The sequence below is a fragment of the Pelobates fuscus genome, chromosome 13 (assembly GCF_036172605.1).
Source record: "Pelobates fuscus isolate aPelFus1 chromosome 13, aPelFus1.pri, whole genome shotgun sequence".
Taxonomy (NCBI): domain Eukaryota; kingdom Metazoa; phylum Chordata; class Amphibia; order Anura; family Pelobatidae; genus Pelobates; species Pelobates fuscus.
In genome coordinates, this window is record NC_086329.1 from 43,053,628 (window position 1) to 43,077,513 (window position 23,886).

A 23,886-nucleotide genomic window follows, 5' to 3' on the forward strand; every position below is an offset into this window, starting at 1 on the left:
AAATCTTTAATATAATCCTTTCATCTGTTTTGAAAGAAAATATACTTAAGTGTAAAACTAAAACAAACATCTCTATGGTCATCCCTGCAGAGACATCAGACCACTTGTCAAATTCAAACACTGTCTGACCCAAGTTGCATGTATATAGCTGAAGGATACACAGTCATGTACTAAAGGTTGGAATTAGTTTTTTTTTTTTCCCCTATACTAATAAAATTGTTTTGACGTGACAGTTATCCTTTAACCCCTTAAGGACACATGACATGTCTGACACGTCATGATTCCCTTTTATTCCAGAAGTTTGGTCCTTAAGGGGTTAAAAAGAAACTCTTTGCACCATAACCACTTAATATCAGTAACTTACCTTTCAGTGTTGAAAAGTTTTAAATTTAACACTGAAGAAATATACCAAATTCTGGTCTGTTGACTCTTCCCCTGTGCTCCAGCTAATGTGGCAGTGATAGGCTGAATGTTCCTAAGAGAGTTCTAGGAGTACGTAAAATAAATGCTGACAAACACTAAGCTATTAAATTCTATCCAGTGGACTGAATTAATTTATCACACACACTACAATCAAAGACAAAGTAACTGGCATTGAATGTTTATTTTGAAAATGTGAATACTTGACAGCAGAAGTGGTTTACTTTGCACAATAGACAGCCCAATCGGTGAAACCTCACCCGTCACAAGGTATCGGCCTGCAGCACTAGACAAGCCTTGGCACCTAGATAAAATAGATAACTAGGGGGGTTGTGGAAATTGCCAGGAGACTGCAAATCTTAGGCTAAAATAGCTGTACTGCAAAGTCACGTGAATTGGTGACTTTTTTAGCTTAACTATTGTAGCTTAAAATCAGCCATTTCTGTCTGTTTCACAGTTCTTAGTCTAGTGAAGAAACTATACAAAGGTGTGAATGGGCTGCCTGGTTGAATTTTTTTTCACATTAACAAAATATTTAAGTTTAGGCGAGAAAATATGAAAAACAAAACCCAAAATGTTTACAGATACAGCCCTTCAGGAGTTCCCTCCTGCTTCTTATACAACACGTTTTCTTTTGATTTCTTAAAGTCTTCGTTGGTTACTTTCATCCTCCGCTCTCTCAGAGCCATCAGGCCAGCCTCTGTACATATTGCCTGCAAAGAGATTCACATTGGTTAGGGAGTTTTTTCTTCTTTTCAAAACCAGAAATAAACTAGTCAGCAGAACAAACTGTCAATGAAGTGGTTAGGTTGTCTGGAGTCCATGGCATTCTTAACTTTAAGCGGAATCACACAAGTGCCGGTCTGACTTGCTCTAACGCAGTCCTTGCTAATGCAGAATTATTACCATGGGCAGTGGTGATAGGCTGAGTGTGTTTCTAAAGCAAGCTGATGGTATCAGCCTATCACTGGCCACCCACAGAGAGTAATGGTTCAGAAGTGAACATATATTTCAGGAGAGTTACTTGCTATGGGCAGCCAGTGATAGGCTAAGAGCCTATCACTGTTCCTGAGAAAATGCTTCTGCATTTCCAAGGACAGGCAGTCATACCAGCAGCTGGTTTAGGTATATATAGCATGCCTGTGCACCCACTGCTCAATTTTCTGGCATTTAGGAGTTAAATCACTTTGTTTATACAGCCCTGAAAGTCTAAAGTCACTGTGCAATAAGAGAAGCTAAAAAATTTAGAATTTATTTTTGTTCTGCTATTAGAACGCAACAGGCTTATGTGTGTGATTAAAATTAAACAGAGCAGGACTTAAATTTCTAAAGTAAACACACTGTGCTGTAAAACCAGTTGAAAATGGAGGCTGTGTAAGTCAGAGGAGGTGTGGCATAAACAAAACCAAGAGTGATTTAACTTCTAAAGTGTAGAAAATTGAGCAGAGACTGCAGGGGCATGATCTACACACCAAAACAACTTCAAGTAAGCATTGTATTCAGGTTTTACGATCACACACTCTAAACTGTACTTTGATCTAATGGCAAGGATAGGAATCCTCTGGCACTCCAAATCTTATGGACTACATCATCCCTGATGCTTTGCCAGCATGTCTAAGAAATATGAAAGATGTACTCCACAACATTTGGCATGCCAAAGGTGGCGTACGCTATTCTGTATAGATCAGAAAAAACGTAATCTGTGCCAGTGCAGTATATCAGCTTGGAAGGAGGTTTGACCTCTCTGCATAAGCAACAAACCGCCCCAAATCATTGTAGTACAGCATGTGAGAAGTTCACATCTGGGCAACCCTTTGAAAAAAAAAAAAAAACAAGCACCATGACCTTTAGAGCCAATTGTAGTGGTTATGATGCTATTAGCTGGGCTTAAAATTCCAAGTCCTAAACTACTATCCAGACCTTGAAAGTTGCTCTGCACTGTAAGCCTGAAGGGCACACAGAATTTCTACCAGGGCTAAAATCTTCACCTCTCATCAACTAGTGGAAACTGCGCCCCACCCACAAATGACAAGTAATTTTAGATGTGTGACAAAATACAATTCTCCATCTCCCACTCCTATCCTTGCTCCTTTCAGCCCCTCCAGTAATGCAGAAACTCCATTTCCACTTTACTGAGCGTGAATCCTTCAGACTTAGATGATTGAAGTTGGACAGATTCACATGTGATAACAGAAGTGGTATTTCCATGTGGCTGGAGTAGGCTATGTATTGTGGACAGGTGTTTTGTGTCATACTAATAATCATTGACAGTTTTAGAAGGGGGAGGGTTTTTATACCAAGATAACAGCTGTAGTAGTTATGTTACACCTTTAAACAATAGTGTAAGACATTCAGTAAGAACATAAAAAGAAAAAACTCTTGGTAGTGAGTAACCCTGCACCTATGTGGACTGAGTGGGAACCTACTAGATATGCCTACACTTAATGCAGATGTTAATTATAATTTCTGTATAGAGATATAAAAGCAAACATTTCATTCAGAAATACATAGGGAACATGTTATACTCCATACATTGACAGTGCTGTAATGTGATGTTGGTATCCATCTTACCTTTATATCTGCCCCAGAGAGATCGTCTTTTGCCATAATTAAATCATCTAATGTAACATCCTCTGCTAGAGTCATCCGATTTGTATGAATCTGGAAGATCCGTCTCTTGGTCTTTTCATCAGGGAGAGGGAATTCAATTTTCCTGTCAATTCGACCTGAAAGGGTAGTATAAATTAAGTTAAAAAAAAAAAATACATATATATATTCCCAAAGTTTATAAGTACACATTCATACCTGGCCTAATTAAGGCAGGATCAAGCGTTTCTATCCTGTTTGTTGCCATGATTACTTTGACGTCTCCCCGCGAGTCAAAACCGTCCAGCTGATTCAAAAGCTCCAACATTGTTCGCTGGATCTCTCGTTCGCCACCAGAGTTGGAGTCATATCTGTAGAAAACATTGATCCCAAGAGTGTGAAGAGTCTGATACATACACAATTCAGTCTTGGTTCTAGAAATCTATCACTGTGTAAACACTTAGTTGTCAAACTGTGGCTCCCCAGATGGTATACGATTATATGTCCATTATTCTGTAGGGAGCAATATGACATCCTTATGGTTTTGGATAAAGAGGGGCAACTTTTTTTTTTTTTGTTTATTTAAGTTATGTAATAAAACTATAAGCATGCATTTACAGATCACTTTTTACATCTTTCTTTTATGTTGCACTCTACACATTACTGTGATGAATAGCAATTAAAATAACCACATAAGACACCATCAGCTGCTGTGATTTTTCTCTTTTCCCCTACCTGCTTATCCTCACCCAATGCTCTGTGGACATCATGAATAATTACACATGGAGGAGCGCCAAGTAACCAGGGGAGTTGGCAGGCTTTTCAATGTGAATAACATGATTTTTATAGTTCGATGAAAATCAGAACAAAGTGACTGACAAAGCAATGTTTATTCAGAGACTACTTAAAGTGGATCTGCAACAATTCCAGTTTTAACTAGCACAACGTAAAGTTAAAGGAACACTATAGTCACCTAAATTACTTTAGTTAAATAAAGTAGTTTTAGTGTAAAGCTCATTCCCCTGCAATTTCACTGTCATTTAGGAGTTAAATGACTTTGTTTCTGTTTATGCAGCCCTAGCCACACCTCCCCTGGCTATGATTGACAGAGCCTGCATGAGAAAAAAAACCAAACTGGTTTCACTTTCAAACAGATGTAATTTACCTTAAATAATTGTATCTCAATCTCTAAATTGAACTTTAATCACATACAGGAGGCTCTTGCAGGGTCTAGCAAGCTATTAACATAGCAGGGGGATAAGAAAATCTTAATTAAACAGAACTTGCAATAAAGAAAGCCTAAATAGGGCTCTCTTTACAGGAAGTGTTTATGGAAGGCTGTGCAAGTCACATGCAGGGAGGTGGGACTTGGGTTCATAAACAAAGGGATTTAACTCCTAATTGGCAGAAGATTGAGCAGTGAGGCTGCAGGGGCATGTTCTATACACCAAAACTGCTTCATTAAGCTAAAGTTGTTCAGGTGACTATAGTGTCCCTTTAACATTTTTGAATAAAGACAGGATTTCTATGCTTGTTGTACTTTCTTTATAATGACAAGAGGGATGTGTATGCCAATCCAGAATTCACTCTTAGAAAGTCACCTGCATCCTTGATAACTCCCACAAATGGGACACATTTATGAAGGTTGTAATAATTCTGTAGACAAAGCAGATGGTGTTTTGATCCATACATTTGCAAGCTAACAGGAACAATGTGTGTGCGCATGCACAAGAAAACATTCTTTGATCAGTATTAGACATTTTTTACACAACCCATTAAAACTCCATTAAACACTTAAGTCAGTAATCACCTTTTTGTACCAATTGCATCGATTTCGTCAATAAATACAATGGATGGTGCATGTTCTTCTGCTACTCTGAACAACTCACGAACAAGTTTGGGGCCATCCCCCAAGTATTTCTGGATAAGTTCAGAACCCACAACCCTCAAGAACGTGGCAGATGTCTGGTTTGCTACAGCTTTGGCCAACAGCGTTTTACCTAGAGGTAAACAGAAAATGAAAAGCTTAACACAAAATAGCTGATGGAACAAATTGTGTAAAAAGCTATCAGTCCAGATCATTGATTCACCGTCATATTACCTGTACCAGGCGCTCCATACAGAATCACTCCTTTGGGAGGCTTAATGCCCATTTCTTCATAATACTCTGGATGTGTGAGGGGCAGCTCTACAGATTCCTAAACAGAACAGAACCCGACTATGAGCCAAACATTCCAGCATCAATAACAAAGGGGGCCACCAAATAGTGACAGGAAACACAACAATCATTCTACCTTAATTTCCTGGATCTGATTGTCCAGTCCTCCAATATCTGCATAGGTTTCCTGAGGAGCTTTCTCTACTTTCATTACCGTGACCAAGGGGTCAGTGTCATCCATGAGGACACCAATCACTGCATGAACCTGTAAAGAAAAAATAAACCCACAATTAATAGGAAGCAGCACAAACTGCGGTCTTCACCTTTTGTGAGGTGTTAACCTTAATGTGATCCTGGGTCCCAAAGCTCTTCTGTGTTTATTTTTAAAATAAATAACCACAGCCCCAGCACCTAGGATTAAAACTAAGCTCACATAAGAGAATGAATGTGAACACTTGGCAGAGGGAGACCAACACAAGGCAAAAAAAACTCATTTGTGTTGAGAGATAAGTGGAGTTCAAAACCCCAGAGAAGAAAATATTGGAAGAAGTTAAAAGGGACACTATATAGTCACCAGAACAACCACAGCTTATTGTATTTGTTGTGGCGAGTATAATCATTCCCTTCAGGCTAGAGGAGAAAATCCAGTGTTTACATTACAGCCTAGAGATAACTCCTCATGGTTCCTGAGGCAGTGCTGCACAGTGAGCAGCATGGCCATTCAGTGTTTCCACCTTCTGCATGCAGACACTGAACTGTCCTCAGAGATGCACTGATTTGATTCATCTATATGAGGAGATGCCGATTGGCCAGGGCTGTGTTTGGCTCTGCCCCTGATCTGCCAATCCTATGGTAAAGTATTGTCATTGGCTCAGACCACAACTTCTGATGATGTCAGCAGGGATGTCAGAGGCAGAGCCAGCAGGTACAGACTTGAATACAAGTAAGATGCTACTATATTTAGGGAGGCAAGGGCAGCCAGATGGTTTTAACACTAGGGTCAGAAATACAAGTTTGTGTTCCTGACCCTTTTGTGCTCCTTTAGCAAGCAGGTTAACCTAATAAAAAAATGTATCAGAGCGTGTAAATGGAGATAATTATTCTGAACAGCCTCAAACATTAAATGTGTTTCAGTTTTTAGTACACTATTTTTGTAATATCTCTGCCAGGTCATTTACACTGAACAAAATTATAAACGCAACACTTGTTTTTGCTCCCATTTTTCATGCGCTATACTCAAAGATCTAAGACTTTTTCTATGTACACAAAAGGCCTAATTCACTCAAATATTGTTCGCACATCTGTCTAAATCTGTGTTAGTGAGCACTTCCCCTTTGACAGATAATCCATCCACCTCACAGGTGTGGCATATCAAGATGCTGATTAGACAGCATGATTATTGCACAGGTGTGCCTTAGGGTGGCCACAATAAAAGGCCACTCTAAAATGTGAAGTTTTACTGTATTGGGGGACAGGAGGGTCAAAAAACAGTCAGTATCTGGTGCGGAAAATGCGGTCGTATACGCCGATCCAGAGTATCCCAAACATACTCAATGGGTGACATGTCCGGTGAGTATGCTGGCCATCCAAGAACACAGATGTTTTCAGCTTCCAGGAATTGTGTACAGATCCTTGCAACATGGAGACGTACATTATCATGCTGCGACATGAGGTGATGGTCGTGGATGAATGGCACAACAATGGGCCTCAGGACCTCGTCACTGTATCTCTGTGCATTCAAAATGCCATCAATTAAAATGCACCTGTGTTCGTTGTCGATAACATACGCCTGCCCATACCATAACCCCACCACCATCATGGGCCACTCGATCCACAACGTTGACATCAACATACCACTCACCCACACAACGCAATACTGCCCTGTACAGTGAAAACCAGGATTCATCTGTAAAGAGAACACCTCTCCAAATTATAAGACGCCATCGAATGTGAGCATTTGCCCACTCAAGTCGGTTTCGATGACAAATTGCCGTCAGGTAGAGACCCCGATGAGGTGATGAGCATGCAGATGAGCTTCCCTGAGACAGTTTGTGCAGAAATTCTTTGGTTATGCAAACAGATTGTTGCAGCAGCTGCCTGGGTAGGTGGTCTCAGATTATCTTGGAGGTGAAGATGCTGGATGTGGAGGTCCTGGGCTAGTCACATGTGGTCTGCGGTTGTGATGCCGGTTGGATGTACTGCCAAATTCTCTGAAACACCTTTGGAGATGGCTTATGGTAGAGAAATGAACATTCAATGCACGGCAACAGCTCTGGTGGACATTCCTGCAGTCAGCATGCCAATTGCACGCTCCTTCAAAACTTGCGACATATGTGGCATTGTGCTGTGTGATAAAACTGCACATTTTAGAGTGGCCTTTTATTGTGGCCAGCCTAAGGCACACCTGTGTATTAATCGTGTTGTCTAATCAGCATCTTGATATGCCACACCTGTGAGGTGGATGGATTATCTCGGTAAAGGAGAAGTGCTCACTAACACAGATTTAGACAGCTGTGTGAATAATATTTGAGAGAAGTAGGCCTTTTGTGTACATAAAAAAGTCTTAGATCTTTGAGTTCAGCTCATGAAAAATGGGGGCAAAAACAAAAGTGTTATGCTCTTTTACCTCTTTAGTTTTAGAGATGTTCATAGAAGCAGTTAACTTGACTGGAACCTAAGTGATCAGTACCCCTTAGTACTTACCCCTGCTAGCCAGACTAAACAAGCGGTATGAAGAGAGTCTGTTTTAAGCTACTCTGCTATACACCCCAAACGGCTGGCTTACTCCCATGCTCTCCTCTTTAACAAAGCATTGTTCTGTACCCTAACAGCCTAGCATAATGTACTACAAAATGCTGTTGTCAAGCATTTTGTTAAACATTTAATTTTCTTTTAGTATTACTGTGAATACGTAATTACATTTTAATCATATACTTATCACCTTAAGCGCAGCTAGTTATGTTTAAAGCATGTTATACCACAAAAGCGATGTCTAAAAGCCTGATACACTCATGTAATATAAAAATGTGCCGTTTAAACTGTCACACCTTGATATGTCAAGGAAATGCGTGAAGATGCTGTTGTGGCTCGGCACGCTTGATGTCAAACTATGCACAATAAAAATAAAGAATTTAAAAAATTTGTGTTTATAATTTTGTTCAGTGTAGTTAGATAATGGATGCTTTTATGATAGCTACATAGCTAAATCCAAGTCAGAATGGAAACTTACTGCCAACAGTGCTTTAAAGGACCACTCTAGGCACCCAGACCACTTCAGCTTAATGAAGTGGTCTGGGTGCCAGGTCCAGCTAGGGTTAACTAATTGTTTTATAAACATAGCAGTTTCAGAGAAACTGCTATGTTTATCAATTAGTTAAGCCTTCCCCCTAATCCTCTAGTGCAGGGCTTCCCAAACTTTTATGGCCCGAGACCCACTTTTCAAAATGGTAATTTTTCGAGACCCACTTGCTTTTTTTAATGCATATTTTAAAAAGTGAACACCAAGACAATCCGCTTTAGAGGCATACAATTGGCACACCATAGCAATCCGCTTTAGATGTACACCATGGCAATTCGTTTTAGAGGCATAAATCTGGCACACCATGGCAAACAGCTTAAGAGGCATACAATTGGCACACTATAGCAATCCGCTTTAGAGGCATACAGTTGGCATACCATGGCAATCAGCTTTAGAGGCTTACAATTGGCACACCATGGCAATCAGCTTTACAGGCATACAATTGGAACATTATGGCAGCTTTAGATGCATAAAATTGGTACATTATGGCAATCAGTTTTACATGTATAAACTTGGCACATCATGGCAACTTTAGGTGCATAAAATTGGCACACCCGTGCAATCAGTTTTAGAGGCTTACAAATGGAACACTATGGCAACCAGGTTTAGAGGCATACAATTGGAACATCAGGGCAGCTTTAAATACATAAACTTGGCACACCATGGCAATCAGCTTTAGATGCATAAACTTGGCACACCATGGCAATCAGCTTTAGATGCATAAACTTGGCATATCATGGCAATCACTTTTAGATGCACAAACTTGGCACATCATGGCAATCAGCTTCAGAGGCATACAAATGGCAAACAGTCAGATGCAGTAAATTGGCACTCCATGGCAATCAGCTTTAAAAGCATACAATTGGCACACCATGGCAATCAGCTTTAGATGCATAAAATTGGCATATCATGGCAGTTTTAGAGGCATAATTTGGCATATCATGGCAGTTTTAGATGCATAATGTTGATATATCATGGCAGTTTTAGAGGCAGAAACTTTGCATATCATGGCAATCAGTTTTAGAGGCATACAACTGCTTACTCACAGACTCAGTCAGAATTAGACGTTGTGTCCTGCTCATCCAGGCCCCTCACATTGATTATCCCAGTGGTGGAACTAATGTAGAGAGAGCCCTGGTGCAAGTATGCTTTCTGGGGCCCCCTCTAGTGCAATTGTGGCCAAAAGGTAGATCTCCACCTGTCGGAGAACTTCAACAATGCTATGCCTGCTGGGAATCTACCATTTGTCCATCGTTGCAGGGTTATATTTGTGAGCAGTGTTTGAGCGTTTAAATGTAAGCATGTTTGTGTATTAAAGGACCACTATAGTGCCAGGAAAACAAACTCGTTTTCCTGGCACTAAAGTGCCCCGAGGGTGCCCCCACCCTCAGGGTCCCATTCCCGCCAGGCTGAAGGGAGAGAAAGGGGGTTAAAAACTCACCTTTCTCCAGCGCCGGGCTCCCTTGGCGCTGGGGACTCTCCTCCTTTAGCCGTCATCGGCTGAATGCGCATGCGCGGCAAGAGCCGTGCGCGCATATAGCCAGTCCATAGGAAAGCATTTTCAATGCTTTCCTATGGACGCTGGTGTCTTCTCACTGTGAAAATCACAGTAAGAAGCGCTGAAGCGCCTCTAGCAGCTGTCAATGAGTCAGCCACTAGAGGCTGGATTAACCCATTTGTAAACATAGCAATTTATCTGAAACTGCTATGTTTACAGCAGGCAGGGTTAATCCTAGATGGACCTGGCACCCAGACCACTTAATTAAGCTGAAGTGGTCCTTTAAGTATGTGTGTGCATGTATGGGAGTGTTTGTATGTACTGTTGCCATTGGAATGTAGTGGTGTACTTGTTTGTAATGTTTGCGTCTGAACGCAGGGGTGTTTGAATGTAGTGCTGGACTTTAAATGTAGGTGTGCTTTTTGTGTGTAGTGTCGGTGTTTGAATGAAGGGGTGTTCGTATATCATTTTGGTGTTTTAATACATGGGTGTGTTTGTATGTAATGTTTGCGTTTGATTGCAGTGCGTGTGTAGTGGATGCAGTGTGTGTATATTGTGTATATAAAATATACATATACACAATGTGTGTTTCGATGTAAGCATGTTTTTTGCATAGAGTATGTGTGCAGTGTATACACATACAGAGACACACAAATACACACATACAGAGACACACACATACACATACTGACACAGCGATACACACACAATGACAATTATTTTCCTACACACAGATACACATACACTCATGTAAACAGATACACACTGACACACAAATACACACACACTGACACAAAAGGAGACTCATACACATACACGCAGAGACAGGTGAGGGTGACCGTGTGGTAGGGAGTGTGTGTGCAGGTAACAGTGTAGGGGGGCAGGGTGAAAAAGGGGTTACAGTGGGCGGCGGGCAGGGGGAGAAAGTGTTACAGTGGGTGGGCAGGGGAGAGAAAGGGCTATAGTGTAGGGGGCAGGGGGAGAAAGGGCTACAGTGAAGGGGCAGGGGGAGAGATGGCTACAGGGCGGGGCAGGGGGAGAGAGGGCTACAGGGCGGGGCAGGGGGAGAGAGGGCTACAGGGCGGGGCAGGAGGAGAGAGGGCTACAGGGCGAGAGAGGGCTACAGGGCGGGGCAGGGGGAGAGAGGGCTACAGTGGGGCGGGGCAGGGGGAGAGAAGGCTACAGTGGGGGGGCAGGAAGAAAATGGGTTACAGTGGGGGAGCAGGGAGAGCAGGCGTTACAGTGTGGGGGGGCAGGGGTTACAGTGGGGAGAGGGGGGCAGGGAGTGAAGGGGTTACAGGTTGGGGAAGGGGCAGGGAGTGAAGGGGTTACAGGGTGGGGAGGGGGCAGGGAGTGAAGGGGTTACAGGGTGGGGAGAGGGGCAGTGAGTGAAGGGGTTACAGATGGGGGGGAAGGGTCAGGGAGTGAAGGGGTTACAGGGTGGGGAGGGGGCAGGGAGTGAAGGGGTTACAGGGTGGGGAGGGGGAAGGGAGTGAAGGGGTTACAGGGTGGGGAGGGGGGCAGGGAGTGAAGGGGTTACAGGGTGGGGAGGGGGGCAGGGAGTGAAGGGGTTACAGGGTGGGGAGGGGGGCAGGGAGTGAAGGGGTTACAGGGTGGGGAGGGGGCAGGGAGTGAAGGGGTTACAGGGTGGGGAGGGGGCAGGGAGTGAAGGGGTTACAGGGTGGGGAGGGGAATGGGCAGGGAGTGAAGGGGTTACAGGGTGGGGAGGGGGCAGGGAGAGCAGGCGTTACAGTGTGGGGGGGCAGGGGTTACAGTGGGGAGAGGGGGGCAGGGAGTGAAGGGGTTACAGGGTGGGGAAGGGGGCAGGGAGTGAAGGGGTTACAGGGTGGGGAGGGGGGCAGTGAGTGAAGGGGTTACAGGGTGGGGAGGGGGCAGGGAGTGAAGGGGTTACAGGGTGGGGAGGGAGTGAAGGGGTTACAGGGTGGGGAGGGGGGAGGGAGTGAAGGGGTTACAGGGTGGGGAGGGGGGCAGTGAGTGAAGGGGTTACAGGGTGGGGAGGGGGCAGGGAGTGAAGGGGTTACAGGGTGGGGAGGGGGGCAGTGAGTGAAGGGGTTACAGGGTGGGGAGGGGGCAGTGAGTGAAGGGGTTACAGGGTGGGGAGGGGGCAGTGAGTGAAGGGGTTACAGGGTGGGGAGGGGGGCAGTGAGTGAAGGGGTTACAGGGTGGGGAGGGGGCAGTGAGTGAAGGGGTTACAGTTGGGGGGGCAGGGAGTTAAGGGGTTACAGGGAGTTAAGGGGTTACAGGGTGGGGAGGGGGCAGGGAGTGAAGGGGTTACAGGGTGGGGAGGGGAAGGGGCAGGGAGTGAAGGGGTTACAGTTTGGGGGGGGGGGGTAGGGAGAAAATTATTTACATTAGGGGTCAGGATTTGGGGGCTGTGTCCTACCTTAATTTAATTCCCTGGTGGTCCAGTGTCTCCCTGGTGGTCCAGTGGGGTAACTTTCCGGTCTGCAGCTCCGCCGGGTGCAGAGCTGCAGACAGTGTAATAAAAATCTCGCGAGCTCCCTGAGTGTTGCCATGGTAACGCTCTGGGAGCTCGCGAGACTTCTATCACACAGTCTGCAGCTCTGCACCCGGCGGAGCTGCAGACCGGAGCTGCTGGGCAGATTGATTGGAGGGAGCCCAATCAGCTCCCTCCTGGTGTCAGTCTGCCTGACTGCCGGCGGCCCTGGATGTGTGGGTCAGCGCGACCCACTGGGAATCGCCCTGCGACCCACCAGTGGGTCGCGACCCACACTTTGGGAACCGCTGCTCTAGTGGCTGTCTCACTGACAGCCGCTAGAGGCGCTTGCGTGATTCTCACTGTGAAAATCACAGTGAGAGCACGCAAGCGTCCATAGGAAAGCATTATGAATGCTTTCCTATGTGACCGGCTGAATGCGCGCGCAGCTCTTGCCCGCGTGCGCATTCAGCCGACGGGGAGGAACGGAGGCGGAGAGGAGGAGGAGAGCTCCCCGCCCAGCGCTGGAAAAAGGTAAGTTTTTACCCCTTTCCCGAGCCGGGCGGGAGGGGGTCCCTGAGGGTGGGGGCACCCTCAGGGCACTCTAGTGCCAGGAAAACGAGTATGCTTTCCTGGCACTAGAGTGGTCCTTTAAAGTTGCACATCAGATCATGTTGGTATCACATTATAAAGCAGGAGTAGGCAACCTTTGGCACATCTCCCATAATGCTCGCAAGCATAAGAGGAGATATAGTCCACAACATCTGGAGTGCCAAAGGTGGTCTTCCCTGTAATAGAAAATTTGTCATGAATTGCTGAAATGCTATGTCACTATACAGGTATGCTTTTCTCAGTCTGGCAACATAGAGACGAGTAAGGCATTTAGAGCATTTGTGTACATAATCACACTTTGTGTGATATAGGAGAAGGTACACAGAGGTCACAGTTGAGGATACCATCTTGGAAGACAAATTCTGCTTTTCAATCTATATTATATCATCTATATTTGCTGGCAATTTCACCAGGACAGTGTAGTGGCTATGCAGCAAAGGGTCTGGGTCCTATTCCCCATTTTTTTTGTCACATTGAGAGTGGTTTGCAACAAAAAAATAAAACAACTGTAATTCCCTGGCACTCAAGAGACTGAATCAACAACTATAGTGCAGACTTTACACTTAGGACATAAATATTGAATCTGTCAAAGCTTTGTGTTAATGATTTTGAAACTAGAGAAATTGAGTTTTTTTTTTTTTTTTTTTTTTTAATTCTTTATTTTTACTGTGCACGTAAATTGTACAGGCTGGCGAGAGGTGCCCCAAAAGCAATCCTCCGGCTTCTTACACGCTTAACATGCGGGGCACATGAATGACAGGCACATTTTTGTTTTTAAATCAGGCTTAAACATTTAGCTTTAAACACAGATGGAAATTATAAGTATGTTAGGATGTTGCTATAACAATGCTATAAACAATCTGAGTAGTGTAATTGCATATCAGTAGTAGTAACACGCTAGAAACATGTACATATGACTTTAGTTATTCATCGCTTCACGTTGCTAGATTAGTTACGCCTATACGTATGAGACTGAAACTCAATAGCGTTGCTAGAATAGTGCAATAACCCTGTTATGGGCAATCCGGTCAATGTAATTGCGTATCTTTGGGGATTACAGGTTAGGCATATGAGCCTATGTCGTACGATAATCATCGCTTAACTGTGCTAGATTAGCTATGCTCACGTATATCACAGATTGATAGGATTGATTTGCACGTGTTTTGTTTTAAACAAGATGTAAACGCATGGTCAGCAGAAAGGTTATGCGTAATGACATTGGTTATAAGCTAACTCAAGTTAACTTAGCTTATGCATGCATGCTTTCCTTTACTGTTGCTGACACTGAGAGCTTAGTATAGCAGTCCCGATAACAGTCGCTTGGACATGTAGCTGTACAGTCCTCTTGCAAGCTTTCCTCGCTGTTCTGGAGGGTTTAAACCCTGGATCAGTCCATGCATCGACGGTGTTGCTTGTTGATGTGAGGTAGCCTGGTGAGGACTGTCGCCATCTTGGGTGTTTGGAGATCTGCGTTTCCCAGCGGGGCCCGCTTGTGTGCTAACCTGCATGTTCTGCGGGGCGATTGTCACATCTCCAGTCCTGGGTGCCGCTTCAGGGTGTGGGTTGCTTGGTGCTGGTTGTTGCTTAGGCCTGGTGGTGCTTGCACACTGCAGTGGTCTCTGCAGTCTGGTTCCCGCTCTTGCAGCTGCCGCCATCTTAAGTTGGGCTTTGGGCCTGCACGGTGGCAGTGTCTCCGCTTTATGGCCACATGGCTTTATGGCCAGGATCACCCCCCCGGTCCAGAGGGGGGGGTCGGGACCGGATCCGCCGGTGTTCCGTTTGGCTGTCGGGTTCCGTTGGGCAGGATAGTGGAGTGGCGGCCGTCCACTCCACTCACCGCCAGGCAGGCCCCCACCCGGTACAGCAGGGACCTCTCCTCCGAGGGACTAGAGCCCCAACGGCAAGCCTCTCCTCGGTTCTGGAAGCCCATGCGCGTTAAGGTACGTGGATGCCGAGCAGTTATTTCTCCCATAACCGCCGATTAATGTGTCTATCTAGGCATGTAGTGCGGGAGCCGGTCTCTCATGCGACCGCTCGGCTCGGCGGCCCGGCCCCGCCCCCTTTTTGTTTTTTTTAAAGGCATTAAATTAAAGCGTGGTTCTTAATCATTTTGGAATGGGATCCAAACTGCATTCTTGCCATTAGTTCTTATATTTGATACAATCATCTAGGCATTTCAGCTTCTGCAGCAAGCTCTGTTCTGACCAGTAAGTGACAGCCAATTATGCTCAGTTTCTAGAGTATTGCTAAGCTTAACCCACTTTTATGGGGTGTGAATTGCAGATCCACTGTCAGCTTTCTTCAAAACAAAGCATCCAGGTGTCATAACATCCTGTTTACATAAATATTATTGAAGATTAAAGAAGAATAAAAGGGACACTATAGTCAACAGAGCAGCTATAGCGTAATGTAGTTCTTCTGGTGTTTATAGTCAGTTCCTGCAGGCATTTTCATGTAAACACTGCCTTTTCTCTGAAAAGGCAGTGTTTACATTGCTCCCTAGAAACACCTCCAGTTGCAGTTACTCCTGACAGCCACTAGAGGTGCTTCCTCAGGCAGTGCTGCACAATGTGCTCTGCATGGAGACACCAAACTTTCCTCCATAGAAATGTATTGATGTTCAACATATCTATATCTTTGAGGAGATGCCGACTGGCCAAGGCGACGTTTGGTTCCACCTCACCTCCTTGGCTGCGATAGTCAGAATTGACAATCTCAGCCAATCCAATGCTTTCCTTTGTGAAAGCACTGGATTGGCCCAGATCATTAATTCTGATAATGTCAGCTAAGAAGGCGAGGCGCATTAGCTGGGTAAGCGCCAACAGACCTGCACAGAGCTGGATTAACCCCTTAAGGACTAAACTTCTGGAATAAAAGGGAATCATGACATGTCACGTGTCCTTAAGGGGTTAAAGGTGATTTTTAAAAGTTTGTAAAATGGGCTAGAGAGGCTACACTGCATTGTTAACACTATATGGTCAGGAATACACATTTTTATACCTGTTCTATAGTGTTTCTTTAACCAATTGACATACTGCACCCAATGCGTGGAATGCCAAAATAAGAGATCCCATTTAAAGGGACACCAAGCACCAAAAAAATCTTTAGCTTAATGAAGCAGTTTTGGTATACAGATTGTGCCCCTGTAGTCTCCCTGCCATTTAGGAGTTAAATCACTTTGCTTACGTAGTGCCAGCCACCTTTCCAGGCTGAGAATCACGCAGCCTCCCTACTGGCACCTAAAGTTTTGTGTTTCATGTAGAATTTGAGCTGTTAATTGAACTTTAAGGGGGCTATTAACAGAGCAGGAGATAAGAACTGCTAAAGTAAATAAACTGTACTAATTGAACATGAACCTAATCTGATTAAATATAAAACCATGTTTCTCCATGGAGGTGGTGACAGTCACAGCTAGGGCTGCATAAACAGAAACAAAGTGATTTAACTCCCAAGTGTCAGAGAATTGAGCAGTAAGACTGCAGGTGCATGATATATACACTATAACTGTTTCATTAAGCCAAAATTGTTTTTGTGCTTAGAGTATTTCTTTAATAAATAAATAAAAAATAAAACACATATAAAATTTAAAGAACAACTTCTCAATATGTAGCAATTTTAGGAACTCACTTTATGGTTGAGCAACACAGAGCAGCCGGGTTCCAGTAGGTCCTTGTCCACAAAGGAGAGGATACTGACATAGTGTTCGGATCCCACTGATGTGGACACAATGGCGTGATTATCATCAATGATTTCCTCCAGTGTACCAACAGACATTGGGGTTCCTCTCAGGTCATCTACCTTTGACCTCTCCTCCTACAAAAACCAAGAAAACCCACAATTGAACAATAGAATTTCTTTGTGTGATAGATCAAGAGAGATATACATACATGACATTTAGTGCACGGGGTATTTAATTATTCAGAAAAACAGACTGGAGTGGATGCTGCGTTATAATACATCCTGAATTACGGTTTGCGCTGTGAATTCCAGGATAGGCAGCTTATTATGTGAATTACTCAATAATAAAATTGGAGGAAAAAAAAAAAAAAACAGGATTTTTCTGTCTGGAGAGTGGAGTAACATGCTCAAGCTGTTTGGGAAAGGTAATAGAAGCCATGCCATCTACTTTATGTGTGGAAGGATTTATAAAACATGGACTCACTGTAAAATAACCTACATGTTATACCTACGCTAGATGCTTTGGGTCCCTCAGCATCGGCCTGTAACCCACACTAGCAAAAACACAGAATGTGTTTATTACCTCCTGCTTCTCTTCCAGTGGCTTCATCTGTTCCTGGTTTCTAATGAACTCTTCCTCCATAAGAAGATAGTCTTTAATCCTTTCTAGTTTCAGCAACTTCAACCTGCACTGGGTATGTGGTGTCACTGAAGGAGAGAAACATAGAATCAGTAAAACAACACATTAATATATATGAATGAGGATGGATTAGGTCTTTCACTTTGTGTAATAAAGATGGTTATGGTCAAGTTGCTCAGGTTTTTACTGCTCAAGCCATCTCTCCATACATGGCCAGCAGTATTGTTTTTGGCATTCATTTGGCACCAATTTATTCAGGGGAGCATTTAACAAGAAAACGAGAATTACAAAATGTTCCAAGAACAAAAGGTTCACAAGGACCCTGCTCAAAATGAGCTTAAAGCTTAGTCTAGAGGAGATGGGGTATAAAAAAAATAAAAAAACAGGAATGGTATCAGGGGGATTGCAATCAAACTATAAGAAGGTGGTAAAGTAGCAGAATTGGAAGGAAAGACTGATTCCCTTTAAAAGAGAGCAAGAGACAAAAAAAACAAACACACCGCACCAGAATGCAGAGTTCAGTGCTTGACAAATATTGGTAATGCAATAAGGCAGCTCTAACAACCCAAGTCGGAGTCTCTCTTATCCACTAGAGCAGGCTTCCCCAAACTCCGGCCCTCCAAATGTTGCTGAACTACAACTCCCATGATTCTATGAATTAACTAGATGGGCTGAGAATCATGGGAGTTGTAGTTCAGCAACATCTGGAGGGCCGGAGTTTGGGGAAGCCTGCACTAGAGCAAGAGATGGGTTTGTGAAACAGAAGTTACTCTGGGAAGCTGTCAACTTTTCTGAAGAGATGGATCTTGAGGGACTTCTTAAAATGATTGAAGACTAGAGGAGAGTCTGATATGGGGCAGACAGGCTGTTCCAAAGAACAGGAGCCACCCGCAAGCATGCGTTAGTAGTAAGGATGCAAGCAGTGAACAGGAGGTGGTCACTGGCAGAGCAGAAAAACCAAGAAGTGGCGTACCTGCAAATTAGTAAAGAAATGTAGGGAAGCTACCGCAAAAACAAAAAATACAAAGCAGAAAAACCACCAGCGACCACCAATATTGGTTGTTTGGCCCGTCATGGCGTTTCCCTCTGATGGGCCCTCCCGATCTTCCAGTGAGGCTTCCCTGGATGACTTGGGAACTATATGTGCCCAGATGGTGAGAGAATCAGCACCCTTAACATGGGCACGCCGGTGACGGAGGGTATGCTAATAGGCCAATCTCCGGCGGAACATCGCAGCCGACATAGGCCAGATTTGTGAGGAAATCGGAGGGATGTCCGCTTATCTCCACGAGGCAGAGCTGACCACAGCGGCTCATGACACCAGACTCACTACCCTGGATAACACAATGCAGGCATTGCAACGCGACCATGCCATCCCGCAAGACCGCATGGCAGTAATGGAGGACAGGAGGAGGTGGAACAATGTGAAGGTGCGAGGCATAGCGGACGACATTACGGCTACCAAACTTCCTCATTTTTTTCAGGTGACTGCTACAACACCTCTTCCCTGCCAAACAGGCTACAGGTATGCTGCTAGACAGCTGGTACAGAATTCCAGCCTCACCCAGGGCCAATGTGGGGTCCAACAGGGATGTCATCATTTGATTCCAGAACGGGCAGGAGCACCTTACTTTCATGGCTGCTGTTCATAATAAGTCTCCATGCTGGTTTGAGGAACATGACCCAACATTCTATCCAGTCCTATCCAAATCGACACTGGACTGGAGAAGAACTCTACGTCCTCTGATTACGGATTACTGGATTTTTTATGCTTGTGAATGCTGTTATGGCTCATTAAGCTTTTTATCATAATTTGCATGTCAAAAATAAAGATTGACAAAAAACACCTTGCTATTTGTGTTAATGTTAAAAATCTATTTAGTCTAAGTAAAATGTATCAAAATATTCTTAGGTACATAGCCGTGATGTCTACTTCATATAAATATACACTTGTGTGGCAGTTTTGTTTTTTCTGATGGCTATTGAAGGGACACTGTAGGCACCCAGACCACTTAAACCCTACAATGTTAATTATTGCAGTTTCTGAGAAACTGTAATAATTACCTTGCAGGGTTAAGTCCTCCTTTAGTGGCTGTCTACAGAACCTAAAAAAATAAAAAAATAAATCACTCAAAAATGAATATTTATTTTTCTTAATATCAGGTGATCAGCAGGACTATGAAAATTACCATAGAAGAGCATCCCTTCTATAAAGTTTATTAGAAAGACAGGTTTGCGTTTTTTTGGCATCTCGGGAGTCTCTAGTTAATTCTGGGACTAACTTATTAAGTCACCCTGAATTGAAATTGCTAATATATCTACTTCAGAGGATGTGACCAACATTGGTAGTCTCCCGACTACAGAACCCACAAAACAAACTTTATTATCAAAAATAGTCTTATGCTTTTAAATAAGGCATTATGGGTTGTTCTATGCTAATCCTAACTGCATTATGCCTTTAAATAAACAAATGGGTAAAGATGTGGGGTACAGGGAAGCTCTTTAAAAATCAGCCCCTAATAGCACTAAACACTGCAAAGAAACTTCACTGTTCAGTGAATAATCCCTTAGAAGCATTAGGCAACGTTAGACAGCAATCAAGCTATACAATTCCTACATACCCAGAGGCAGTTTGCTGGCAGCATCTGGACCTTTCGTCTTCTTTTTCTTTTTGCCCACTCTGGTCGGTACTGGGGGTTCATATTTCTTCTTCTTGTCCTTTAAATTTAATGAAGAAGGCACCCACAATTATTTCTAGATCATAAGACATGACATCTACAGTACTGGAGAAAAATGTTCAGTTACGTACCTTGTCGTCCTTTTTTCCTCCACCTGGTCCGTGTCCTCCACTTTGACTCTGACCCTGAAATTAGAGAAAAATCATACCCTTATGAGTATATCTATAGAAAATGTGTACGTTTTGGCCAGTGTTTTGGATACTGCTTTGCAGAAGATCAGTGGGTTGCATTTATTGGAATAGCTACATCAGTAATCCTATCTCAGCAGGCTTGGCATACTCAAACAGCGGGTGGGGCAAGTCTGCCTCCAATTGGCTCTCATTAACAGGAAGGATCACTTCTCTGGAATTTACATCATTGAAGAAGACCACCTATAACTTGTGTTAAAAAAACACTCCCACCATCATGAAAACTTCACTTCATTAAAGTTATGGAGGCAGGAGTGTGCAGGTACTGCCTTACCTTCCAGGATTAAACTGGTTTACCGCAGTTTTACCCTAAAGTTGGGACTCATGGCACTATAAACACTACAGCACAAAATAGCAGTTTTGGTGTTTGATTGTTCCTTAAAGAGCAAATGTCACTAGCCAGGTTTTGTTTGTTTTTAATAGGTTTACTTATCCCTATATTTAACAAATATTTTGAGAAAGAAAATCAAATGAAGAAATCCACACAATCTTTCTCCTGCCACTGACAGCTTCTATCTTAGCTCCATGTCATTTATTGTTATAAGCTTTGCACCTGGCTGTCAGCATAGAGAAATCAAATGATCAATGGGAGTAGTTAGATCATTTGCGGTTTGTCTTCTTACCTAAGGTCTGCCGGGCATCTCCTCTTTGAGAACCAGAAGCTCTCTGCATTCAGCTAAGTCCAGTGGCGCAGGGCTTAGCTCACTGGCTGAGAGATCATGCAGGATAGCTGATGAAAGCTTCATAGAGGAAGTGACTAGCACCTGTCAGACCCCAGGTAAAAACATTCACAAACCATTTGATTACTTACATTGGGAGATTGGCACTATGGCACCATAAACACTATAGTGCACTGTAGTAGTTGAGGTGTTTGAAGTGTTCATTTAAAGGAACACTGTAGTTATGGGAATACAAATATGTATTCCTAACTCTATAGTGGCCTGGTCACAGTTTAGGTAGCCAGGCCAGTGCTAAAAACAAAATAAAACACTTTACTTACCTTTCAGCCCTCATGCCCCGGTCTCCTCCACAAAAGCGGTCTCCTTTAGGGAGGTCAATGCTTTCAGCCAATCCAATGCTTTCCCATAGGAAAGCGTTGGCAGGCTGTGCGTTTTACTCTGCTATTTCACATAAGTGCTTCTAGTGGCTGCCATACACTAGAGACAGGTTAACCTTGCACAGAAAACATTGTGTTTTCAGCTGCAGGATTAAAACGGGGTGCACGTGGCATCCAAACGATTTTATATAGTGTTCCTTTAAACTTCTTGAAATGAAATGGAGGGACAGGGCCATAGGCCCAATAACCAATTCAATTAGCTCAAAATGGCATTAGTGCTTACAGTCATTGGTTTAAAACCAACCTATCCATAATAATTATATTTGTATCCTTTGCATAATAGCTATGAATTTGGCTGGCACAGTGCATCGGTAAAAGTCTTTCACATGTACATACCAAATCTAGTCACTTTAAAAAAAAAACTAGCAACGTTATGCAAAACTTGTGTCCCTGGTGACTGTTTGGCCACTGTTTTTGATTGGGTGCCAGGGCTACAGCATGCTGGAGGAAATTGTGAGCCTTGCCATCGAAAAATAAATTTTATCACAAAGATATAAGCACAAGCACTCTGGATTTGACACAGAGTTGGGAAAGACTAAAAATAATGTCAGAATTCAATACAACTCTGGTTAGAGTGTTTAAAAAGGAATAATTACGTTTATGCTTCTAGATAGAAAGAGAGCAAGCAAAATGGGTCAAAAAATGGGTCGGCCAGATTTATCTTGAGTCAAGAAGGGTGCTAGTATGCATTTTGAAGAAAAGTTTTTGTTAACCTTTTGTCAATTATGATTTCAGCACCAGACATTGCTTTATTCAGTTAGTGATGGACTTGATATTTACGTTTCCCATGAGAACTCAAACAACGTAAATACTTGTGGATCATCATAGGAAATGGCTTATATACATCTGCACTGCCAAGCGTAGAATTAGAACCTCTTACAAGACACCATTATACGGATATAAAAATAATATGCAATCCCTACTGCACTACCGGCCAACTGGAGACAGTACACATGACACTATACAAGTGTAGATTTAGTTTCATCAAGTTGTCACTTTAAGGGTGAGCATAAACCACTTCTTAAACAAGGAAGTTCATGCTGGGCAAAGGAGGAACAGCATAACTGCAAAATCAATGATCAATTTCATATGCATTAAAATGCATTTTTAACTTGGATCTTCCCTAAATAACTGAAATCAGAAACCTGCGCTAAACAAACAAAAGAGGGTAAAACTACTGCTATGCATTATTTACATTTGGAAATATACCAATAGCATGAAATTGTGAGTCCAACATATATGTAGCCACGATTCTGAACTGAAAACGCACAGTTTACCTAAAAAGATCAAACGTGTGCGCGCTACCACTATTTTAATATATATATATATACACACACACACACACACATACACACACACACACACAGCGGGGGAGTTATAATATATACCTGCAGAAAGATCTAATGTATAATAATGTATAAATATTGGCCTAATTATTGGTCAAAGTGGTAAATATAGCTAAGCACATTAACAAGCTTGGGCTGCTAGACCCACCATATGTTCCTGGACACAAATAACATAATTTCTTCCTCTTGATTTACAACACATGAAAAAAAATGTAATATTAGGCAACACTTTTCATGTGCTGCCCATCAGTCATGTGACCAACATGGGGACTCTGTGAGCTGGCCATTTGTGCCCACATGGGGACCTAGTTGGGTTCAGGGTTTAGCAATGCCCCCCTGCCAGGTGTAGCTATGGCTTTAAATGGAACAATTCAATATATAAACAGACCCAGAGGGCAGTGACTGCCAGGGCAATGGATTCTCCTGCCCCCAGCACTGAGACCAGGACCTGCCCACCCACTGATGCCCCTGGGTCCCCTCTCCCCCCCATGCTGCCCCCGTGGGCTGACCTGCCCTGTCCCTGCACCCATCCTCGGCCTCTCCCCAGACCACAAAGATGCTCACTCACCATGTCTGCCTCCTTCTATCGGCAATAAAGCCGGAACTACGTCATTGGACGGCTCGTTGGCACGGCCAAACCGGAGACCACGCCCCCCAACACCACCACACCAAGTGACTCAGGAAAAGCGAAGATGAAAATGGCCGCTTGCTCCTACCAAACATTACAGTTTGATCACCAGTGTGACCAGGGAGGGATTATTGCCTGGAGACTATAAAAGAAACCTCATGTGTGTTTATTTTCAGAAATAAAAAAAATGTAAATAAAAAATTAAGTAGTTTTCAATCATTTGTTTTAAAGTAAACATTGGAAGTTGGAACACTCAGAGAAGTAAATAAAACATGTATTTATTTATTTTCTGTTGGTGAGGCCTATTTTTATTTCGTGAATTAACAATATTAGTAAACATATTAGTAAACATTGGCCTGGCAGATGTTGCTGAACTACAACTCCCATGATTCTTTGGTTATCTATGTAATTCAAAGAATCATGGGAGTTGTAGTTCAGCAACATCTGGGGGGCCGGAGTTTGAGGACCCCTGTTCTAACCCAGGGCCGCATCAGGGGGCCCCACGTGTAGCAGCGGAACTG

General features: G+C 43.4%; 1 protein-coding gene across 2 annotated transcripts; it reads right to left on the reverse strand.

Annotated features, from left to right (window-relative positions):
* Positions 1 to 575: 575 nt before the first annotated feature.
* PSMC1 (proteasome 26S subunit, ATPase 1) lies at positions 576 to 23,366 on the reverse strand. 2 transcript variants are annotated; one of them, XM_063438942.1, is made up of 11 exons: positions 23,306 to 23,366; positions 20,158 to 20,211; positions 19,970 to 20,066; positions 17,292 to 17,416; positions 16,658 to 16,843; positions 5,301 to 5,429; positions 5,108 to 5,204; positions 4,817 to 5,006; positions 3,226 to 3,377; positions 2,992 to 3,146; positions 576 to 1,133 (listed from the first exon to the last, which is right to left on the reverse strand). In XM_063438942.1, exons 1-11 carry the CDS (start codon positions 23,306 to 23,308, stop codon positions 999 to 1,001), a joined length of 1,323 nt encoding a protein of 440 aa, XP_063295012.1. In that variant the 5' UTR covers positions 23,309 to 23,366; the 3' UTR covers positions 576 to 998. The 2 variants fall into 2 exon arrangements, with proteins under 2 accessions (XP_063295012.1, XP_063295011.1); XM_063438941.1 differs by lacking the exon at positions 23,306 to 23,366 and adding an exon at positions 23,247 to 23,277.
* Positions 23,367 to 23,886: the final 520 nt, after the last annotated feature.

Bases quoted from the DNA above. Each gene is read 5' to 3' on its own strand.
- PSMC1 (XM_063438941.1), bottom strand. From the start codon at position 23,267: ATGGGTGCAGGGACAGGGCAG. The intron at 17,417-19,969 runs GTATGTAGGAAT...TCTCTCCTTCAG, and splicing joins TGCCAGCAAACTGCCTCTGG to TGACACCACATACCCAGTGC. The intron at 5,205-5,300 runs GTAGAATGATTG...TGTTCTGTTTAG, and splicing joins ATCAGATCCAGGAAATTAAG to GAATCTGTAGAGCTGCCCCT.